At 37.3% G+C, this 10,053-nt stretch overlaps 1 protein-coding gene across 1 annotated transcript in view; it reads right to left on the bottom strand.

The window, feature by feature from the left end:
• Window positions 1-10,053, bottom strand: part of LOC106873830 (U2 small nuclear ribonucleoprotein auxiliary factor 35 kDa subunit-related protein 2) — a gene marked incomplete at its 3' end in the record, with an annotated part of 35,743 nt that overhangs the window by 13,256 nt on the left and 12,434 nt on the right. Inside the window, exons 5-7 of the mRNA XM_052969143.1 lie at window positions 7,056-7,100; window positions 4,468-4,580; window positions 1,429-1,532 (exon numbers count right to left, since the gene is read on the bottom strand). Of these exons, the coding sequence (XP_052825103.1) occupies window positions 1,429-1,532; window positions 4,468-4,580; window positions 7,056-7,100 (262 nt within the window). The remainder of the gene's footprint in view (window positions 1-1,428; window positions 1,533-4,467; window positions 4,581-7,055; window positions 7,101-10,053) is intronic.

Below are 10,053 nucleotides of genomic sequence, written 5' to 3'. Positions count from 1 at the left end.
TATATATATATATATATATATATACCATAAATCCTCGAGTATAATCCGCATCTTTTCCCCAAAATTTAAAGGTCAAAATCCTTAGTACGTACTATATACGAGGTTAAAAATGAAAAATATTTTCTAAGCTATGTCCGAGTCTCTATTTGCTGTCCGGCAATGTTTATTCAGATGTATTTTGTGATGTCGGGCTTGTAACTGATAGTGATAAATATGTAAAGGCAATTTATTTAATATTTATTTTTCACTGACGTTATTGCTGTTATTTCTATATTTTCTGCAAACAAAGTGCACAAAAAAGTTAGATGTTTGCATTATGTTATAAATACAATAATAATAAAGGATGTTACCGTATATATGTTTACAAACCAAGGACGTTATATAGACCTCCTTGACTCAAGTTAGAGAAGGGGTGCGTATTATACACAAGGTTTAGGTTTTTCAGAGGTACAGCCCCCTAAAAATCCCCTGCGTATTATACTCAAGGGCGGACTATACTCGAGGATTTACGGTGTATATATATATATATATATATATATAGATATATATGTATGTATGTGTGCGTGTGTGTGGTGAGGCTTCAACAAGTAGAATAGCACCAGATCAGCTAAGAGAGTAAAGATAATGTTATAATAAAAAGACCACAAGTCTTGTTAAATACAGCTACCCAGGATTTCCTGGACAAAACATTATCTTCCCATTTTCCAAACTGAAAACAAGACTGTTTGAAACAAATATATACACATACACACATACATTCATGTGCACTAATACATATTCCATAATTTGTATCACACTACAATAGTACATTTGTGTGTTAAAAAATGAGATCAAGTGAGCTTTTTGACCTCTGCCATTTACAACGTGAAGGTAATATTAATGTAATTAGTAATGTAAGATTAACAGAAAGAGTAATCATTGCTTTCTAATAGACTGATAATGTAGATATCACTTATTTGTTTACTTCATATTTTGACAGGAAAACAACAAAAACCTTCTTTCATCCGATAAGGTCTAACTATAGTTAAGTAGCGAGGGGCAAGCACCCATTACGAATGCAGGCTTTGATAAGACTGATATAGTCAATTTTTAGTTTAAACATATGCAAATCAATGTCTGAAGGGAAACATATCATCATCATCATCATTTGTTCACTGTTCCATGCTTGCATGGGTTGGACAGTTTTGTCGAGATGGATTTTCTATGGCCAGATGCATTTCCTGTCACCAACCCTCACCTGTTTCCAAGATATGTTATTGGAGGCCGCTGGACTGGCTCCTGTGCAGGTGGCATGTAAAATACACCATTTTGAGCATGGCCGTTGCTAGCATGGAAAGACCTTATGATTGTGCAGCAAACCTCTTAACCACTCAGCGATGACACACATGGAACAATGTGTTGACAGTAATAACAAGATAATATATTCACCAGTATCATAGTCGTCTTGAGCATTATCCAATGTCATGTGAGTGTACATTCCAGGAAAAACTAAAGTGGTACACACCTCTGGTTCAGGATGGTTTCGAGAGCACCTACAATACATACAGACATAATTAATTCTATGAATATAAACACATTAAGTTCTACTTAATTATAATAACTGTAAGAAAAACAAAGTGTTTATCACTGAATTTTTTCCCAACAAAAATGAACTGATGTTAAGTAATTATGGCACTTATGATAGCTTCAATAATATTTTCCTGGCTGGTTTAGTTATAAACAATTAAGAACTACTCAAAATAAGGAGGCAAAAGTAAAACTTCGACCAGCAAAAGAAGTCAGTCACACAGTTACAATATAAACTGTAAACAACTAGCCTGAACAGAAAAAGAAAAGATATAGACAGAGAACAGAGAGAAAGGATGAAACCAGCAGACAAAGATTGAGTAGTTACCCTTATAAGACAAAGAAAGTTGCCAGCAGGCGGCTACACACACACACACATTACATCATCGACATCATTAAATGTCCACCACGCCATTCTGTTATGGATTGGATGGGTCGACACAAACAGCTGAGCCAGAAGACAGTGTCTAATTCCAGTGTCTGCTTTGGGATGGTTTCTACAGCTGGATGCCCTTCCTAACACCAACCACTTCACAGAGTGCACTGCATTAGGGTTAGGTTTCCATGGTGCCAGCATTGATGAGATTACCAAGTACCTACAAGACAAGACCTTCAACTAAATGGAGTACAGTACTAAGGGATAAGAAAGTAAGATATAGGGGGATAGGAAAAGGTGTCTTGATGAAGAGGTAAATACAAGGATTGTCCATCAGGAAAGAGAAAGATAGAGAGATGTGAGGTCAAAGTTCAAGCTGAAAACAAAAGATGGAATAGGGGATCTGTAGGTAAGTATGGTAGAGTGAGAACAATGTGACAGATGATTAGAGATAGGGAGTGAATTGGATGCAGAGAACATCAGTTCAGTAGATGGGAAGTGAAGTAAGGAAACAGGGTACTACAGAAGACTGATTGAAGAATGGGTATCAGAAGATGAGTTGTGGAGGAAGGCTTGACAGAACCTAAACCCTGCTGAGATGAATTGGTCTTCTCAAGCACAGCATAGGGTCATTCAACTCAATCATCTGTCATCTCCTCCAAAAGCATCTTGAGGCCAGTTCTCACCACTTCATCTCACATTTTCCTGGCTCAACCTGTTGCACAAGCTCCTTCCATGTTTAGTAACTGGAACTTCTTTATATAGCTGTTCTCATCAGTCAACACCACTTGACCATACCAACACAATCTTCTCTCCTTCACAACACATCTGATACATCTTATACTCCATTTTTCTCTTAACACATATGTACTTTGTCATACAGCCATCAGAGCATCATCGTTTACCGTCCGCTTTCCATGCTAGCATGGGTTGGATGATTTGATTGAGTACTGGTGAACCGGATGGCTGCACCAGGCTCCAATCTGATTTGGCAGAGTTTCTACAGCTGGATGCTCTTCCTAATGCCAACCACTCCGAGAGTGTAGTGGGTGCTTTTACGTGCCACCGGCACGAGGGCCAGTCACACGCTACTGGCAATGGCCATGCTCAAAATGGTGTTTTTTACATGCCACCTGCACAGTAGCCAGTCCAGCGGCACTGACAATGACCTTGCTCAAATGATTTTCTAACGTGCCAGTAAGGCGACGCTGCAGGTCTCCTGAATTCACAGCCCTAGTTTCACAACCTTGTAGCATTGCTGTTTGTACTCAGGCATCATACAATCTGCCTCTCACTCTGAACTTTCTTCAGCCAGTTCTTATTTTAGCAACTATACTTTCATAAGATCCACCTTAACTGCTAATTAGGTCACAAAGGTAACAGAAATTATCTACTACTTCTAGGGAGCCTCCTCCCGTGCATTCCAGGATATCTATTTCCCGTGGACAAATATTCTTTATTGCTCCTGCACACATATCACAAATAAATTCTACTTTCTCTCTTGACCTTCCCGTGATTTCACTGGACCTGTTATGTGTCAATACTTTGCACCGAGTACACTGTATGGAATATCTACACATGAAGCAGGGCCATTCACCTGAGAGAATTAGTGTTCTATTTGTCTACCTGCATACTAGAACTTTAGTCTTTTGCTAAGTTAACTTTAAAATGCTCTGATTCCAGATTTTGCAACCACACATGGAATTTCATTTTCAGTTATAAGAACAAGGTCACCAGCAAAGCGGAGCTCCCATGGGCAGCTGTTCTTAAATTCTTCTGCTATGGCCTGAAGGACTATAATAAACAAGCAGGGATGACAACCAAACTCTTAATTCTGAGTTAATCATGCTGACAGCATCCCTGAATATGGTTTGAATGGTCCTCTCTAGCCATTCACCTACTCTTAGCTTCCACAGTAACTACTGGATGAGGAAGCAAGGTACTCTGTCAAAGGCTTTCTCCAGGTCTAAAAATGTTTAGTATGTATGTATACACACAAAGGATAGTGATGTTCTTTTATTAGTTCAAGAGTTGCAATGAAACTGGGGCACTGTTTTCTAAGGCACAGTCCATTACATTGAACCTGCTATTTATTCTTACTGATCTTGGAAAGAAGAAAGACAATGCGAACCTGGGTAGAAGATGAACTCCGAGCATAGAAGAACATAACCAACCACCACTACATTCAAGCAATTCTACCAGTCCATATTTTTTATTAACAAAATACACAAATATTTCTTGAATGATAATGAAACATTAAGGAGGAAGGAAATATTTTCATATATGAATAAAGAAATCAACTGTAATAATATTATAAAACAACATATATGCAGTTGAACTATTATTTATAGTTGAATTGACATACAAAATCATTTATAGAAGACTTATTCACACATATTGCGATGCTTCTAAATGAACATTCTAAATGAATAACTCTCTGCCTGAAAAATGAAAAGTATGTAGTTGTCTGAATAAGCGATGAATACAATGATATTATGCTCAAATTTAATGCAATGTAAATTTACCTTTCTCCAAATCGACATGCACCAGTTTTGGCAAAAAACGAACAAACTTCAACATCTCTGCTTTGGTGATGGTAGCTGATTGGAGCAAGTGGATTGTGAGAACACTGCCCTCCCTATAAGATGGAGTTGGTGAATATTAAGAAATGTCAATAAGAAGAGAAAATAGAATCAGATAAATACAAAGAGTTATCTGCCCTTCGAATGTGATGTGAATGAGGCATAAAACAAAAACAAGAATTAGTGAACGTCATATACAGTAATCCCTCACCTATCGCGGGTATTACATCCTAAATCTGCAAAGTGGAAACAGTACTGTACTGCATTTATTTTTTTTATCATTTTTATCATTGTTATATATTTATTTTATTATAAATGCAAAACAACACCACACACTTGCCTCCCGAATTACGTTTTCCATACAGTATGTGCAATTCTTTGTTTACTCATCTATGGTACACTACATATGTCCTCTTTTAATATATTTTAATTAATGCGTTAACAGTGCAGTACTGTACTCTATTTTTATTAATTAATTTTTAGGCGTGAAAATGCTTATTTTAGCACAGAAATAATTAAAATCTAAAACAAAATATAAATACCTATCGGCTGCAGAAATCCATGGAGTCTGCGATATAAATTTACATATACTAGCCAGAAAAATCCGCGATGTACTGAGTCCGTGATATGGCAAGGGATTACTGTATTGCAAACAGTACACAACTTTTATTAAACATAGTCACGAAAATCTAAAAAGAGACATTTATTACTATTATTACAATGAGTGGGTTTGCTCATGATGCTTTTTGTTTTGTTTTCGTTGGATATATATATTTATCAGTTAAAACGGTTTCTCAACCATTTTTTTTCATGGATCCCTTTGATTACTATTTTATCCTGGTGGACCCCCATAGCTATTCAATATTTAAAAACTAGTTTTACAGATATTTCTTTCAAAATTCCTATATTGTTTATCATGCTTTAACTTGTGTAGGTTGAATTAAGACAGAGAAGGAAACCTACCTGTTTCTTATTTTTTTATTGCCCACAGGGGACTACACACAGAGGGGACAAACAAGGACTGACAAACGGATTAAGTCGATTATATCGACCCCAGTGCGTAACTGGTACTTATTTAATCGACCCCAAAAGGATGAAAGGCAAAGTCGACCTTGGCGGAATTTGAACTCAGAACGTAGCGTCAGACGAAATACTGCTAAGCATTTTGCCCGGCGTGCTAACATTTCTTGCAATGCATAGCAACACATACACCGAAAGCAAACATTTTTCAGGAGCCCTTAAAATACTATTGTTGATTCCCAACTTACTACTTTGTTGCATGGACTCCTCAAAATCTTATATGGACCCTGGTTGAGAACCACTGAGTTAAAATATAACATTTTAAAACTAAAACAATGCCAGTAATGATGCTTCTAGTTAAGGTACATGGCCAGCCCTCAGTAATACTTAACTGGTATTTTATTCTGTCAATCCTGAAAGAATGAAAGACAAAGCTGACCACAGTGAGATTTGAACTCAGAAGATACAGAGCTGGACAAAACACAATAAGCCATCTTTTCTAATGTTCCAATATTTCCACCAATCCACCTACCTTTTAGTAATAATAATTGTTCCTAAAATAGGCACAAGGCCTGCAATTTGGGTGCAGGTTTTAGTCATTTATATTTGCCCTAGTATTTGACTGGTACTCAATTTCATTGACCTCCAAAAGATGAAAGGCAACATTGACCTCAGTAGGATTTGAGCCTCAAAACAAATATAACCAGACATTTTTCTGATGCCTCTAACAGTTCCACCAATCTACCCTTTTTAGTGCTATTTTCTTAGGTGCAAGACAATCAATTTAAGAAAGAGGTTGTTTCGTCAATTTTAAGGACCCCAACACTTAACTGACTTTTATTTCATTTTGTAATATCTGAAATGGAAACAAAGTGACATAACTAAATACCACAAGGTATTTTCTTCGAGGCTCACCTTATCAGCCTCCTAAATAATTCTTTCTTCTATAGTCACAAGAGTGGCGGTACATGGCCTAGTGGTTAGAGCAGCAGACTCACAGCTGAAGGATCACAGGTTCGAATCTCAGACCAGATGATGTGTGTGTTCACTAGCGAAATGCCTAAGCTCCACATGGCTCTGGCAGAAGGTAATGTCGAACTTCTGCTGACTCTTTCACCTCAACTTTCTCTCACTCTTTTCTCCTGCATCTAGCAGCTCATCTGCGACAGACCTGTGTCCTGTCCAGATGGGGAACCTATACGCCAATGAAACTGGGAAACCGACCCTTATGATCCAGGGATGGCTCAAGAAGGAACAGTCAACACTATAGTGACAAGGCCTGAAATTTTGAGGGAGGGGACTTGTTGATTATATTGACTCCTGTGCTTGACCTTGTAAGGATTAAATGCTAAGTTGATTTTGATGGAATTTGAACACAGAACACAAAGCCAGGAGAAATGCTCAACAGCATTTTCTCTGGCATCCTAACGATTCTGCCAGCTCACAACCTTCAGCCTCCTAAAATAATAATAATAATTCAAAAAACGTAAAATGGGTTAGTTAATACTCACAGAATTTAGTGCCTGATTAATTGTTGCTTCTTTCAGTAGTGCTTCCTGCAATAGTGAATTGGGTGTCAGAAATAGGAATAATTATCTAGGATAGCAGTATTAGGTGAACAATGCTGGTATCATTGTGCCTATATGCATGTGTGTATGTATATATATATATATATATATACACACACACGCACACATACATATGAATGGCATATGGAAACAGCAGGCCTGCAAATACTTGAAACATGAGTTAAGGTAACAATCCAAGTTTAGCTTTCATAATATATTGAGTTAATAGAAATAAATTGTAGAAATGCATGGAGTTAATTTGAACAGAAATTTTAACAGTTTATTTATTGAAAAGGAAAAGGAGAAAACAAAGAAGGGTCCACGCCCCAAAACATTGGGGTTAATATTTATTTCTTTACTACCCACAAGGGGCTAAACATAGAGAGGACAAACAAGGACAGACAGAGGGATTAAGGTAATTACATTGATCCCCAGTGCATAACTGGTACTTATTGAATTAACCCTGAAAGGACGAAAGGCAAAGTCGACCTCAGAGGAATTTGAACTCAGAACATAAAGGCAGATGAAATACTGTTAAGCATTTCGATTCCACCAACTCGCCACCCTGAAATGGGGTTAATATTGTCATTATACAACTAAACTAGTGGCGATATAGTAGTGGCAGGGTGGGTGTTAGATGAACAGGTTCAAGAAGAATATTAATGACATCAATCTAGGAGAGCCTGCAAGGCCATGGGCATTGCCCCTTCCTCCAGTATTATTGAACAAAAAAAAAAGAATGTTCTGATGGTGAAGGGCTGGGTAAAATATTCACTCTAGTGTTTGTAATGTGTGTGAAGGTGTGGGGTGGATGGGGGGTGGGGTGTAGAGCAACAAACAGTAAGAATGATGTAAGGAGAGCTGTCTTAAGACATAGGCACACTGTGTAGTTGCCCAGGGGCCTCATGTGTCTAGGAACCGAGTTCTGATCTATGTATGCTGTGGCTTGCAGTCAATACATAAATACTATAGGGCTCAGCACACTGATTTGTCTGGAGAAATCTATAATACTGCTGAGATGGCCCTTGGTGTGAGGAAAAAAGAAGCAGGAGAAACAAGTGGGTTTAATTTGAAAAAAAAAAATAGCTGTGTATCATAGCAGGATTGATAGTAAAACTACCAGACAGACAGACAAATAATACAGGGTTCAATTCCACTGCAAGGCACTGTGGGCAAGTGTTTTCTCTAGCTTTGGTTCAGTTAAAACATTGTGAGAGAAATTATGAAGACAGAAGCAGAGGACAGTTGGATGTGAACCAACAAAGAGCATCTATGTAGTAACTCGATCTGCTAGAAACAGCAGCTAAATCTACCTCAACTCACACACTGCTGTCTTAAATAATAAAAGGACATGTTAAATAACATAGTCCTTCATATGCTTAAAAAGGAGGTGGAATACTTTTAAGCATATGTCTGTTCACTTAATGTTGACCAAAAGTTAACAAACAACAACAAACTGAAGCTACACATCTAACCATTTATTCCCCTCTTGCTATCCACCACACTCTCACCCCTATCATATGTAGTTCTGAAATCACATTAAAAATCACCCAATACATTGTGTTAAGTGTGGAACTGGTAGATCCCTTTGAACTTATTGAAGACACGGCAACTTTCCTAGCACTGCTGCCACTGTTAAAGCCACTCCCTCTGAAGAAGAGAATTGGCCTGCAAGAGTCCTGTGGTGGTGCCAAGTTAAAAGCACCCAGTACGCACTGCGAAGTGGGTGGCATTAGGAAGGGCAATTAGCTGTAGAAACCAAGCCAAATCAGACAGGAATCTAGTGCAGCTCTCCAGCTTGCTAGTTCTAGTCAAACCACCCAACCCATGCCAGCATGGAAAATGGGTGTTAAATGATAATGATGATGATGATGATGATGAATATTCCTAGATCCAATTTATTCATAAATAAATGTCCAAGTGGACATGCAGTTGGATTAAACCTTGAACTATATAGTTGCAAAACAAACTTCTTAAACACCAGCTATGTCTTCGTTCAGAAGAATAAGCAGTACTTGAGTAAAAACTTACTCTAGATAAACTCAGTACATAATTCTATCAATTCTGCACCAAACTTTTTAATATCATCCAATATATATAACAAGCATTGTCCCACAAAAGGTTTATTAATTTATTTGCTTCAATCATTAGACTGTGACCATGCTGGGGCACTGCCTTGAAGAATTTTAGTCAAATGAATCGATCCCAGGACGTTTTAAATTTATATTTTTAAGCCTGGTATTTACTCTATTGGGCTCTTTTGTCAAACTGCAAAGTCACAAAGGAGGTAGATACATCAACACCAGTTGTCAAGTGGTGTAGGGGACAAATACAGACATGCATCCCCACACACACACATATATATATAGGGAGAGTATATAAGGAGTTTTTGTCAACTGACGTGAAGTAACACATCTCTCTGACTTCTCCCTCACTGATAACAGGTTATTCAACTTATGCAATCCTTACTCTATATCATGATCCACAGACTCTATATGTTTATATTCTCTATTTAAATTAAATGTCTTTTTCAAATGATGGCAAACATTTTGCTTGTTCATTCTTACTTTAATCTATCTATCTATATCTATCTATCTATATATATATATATACACACACAACAGGATTCTTTCAGTTTCCACCTACCAAATTCACCACAAGGCTTTGATCAGCCTGAGGCTACAGTAGAAGACACTTGCCTAAAGTGTCATGCAGTAGGACTGAACCCAGAACCATATGGTTGGGAAGCAAGCTGCTTAGCACACAACCACTCCTGTGTCTAGGACAGTTTCTTGACAATTTACAAATTAAAATTTTTTTTTTACATCTATTTCATTTTACAAGTAAAAATCAATAAATATAAAATGATTACACACACACATATATATATACATACATACATATATATATATATATATATATATATATATATATATATATA

Source organism: Octopus bimaculoides, chromosome 7 (genome assembly GCF_001194135.2).
Source record: "Octopus bimaculoides isolate UCB-OBI-ISO-001 chromosome 7, ASM119413v2, whole genome shotgun sequence".
NCBI lineage: Eukaryota > Metazoa > Mollusca > Cephalopoda > Octopoda > Octopodidae > Octopus > Octopus bimaculoides.
The sequence above is the reverse complement of the archived record's forward strand: the minus strand, read 5'-3'. Positions and strand labels throughout refer to the sequence as shown.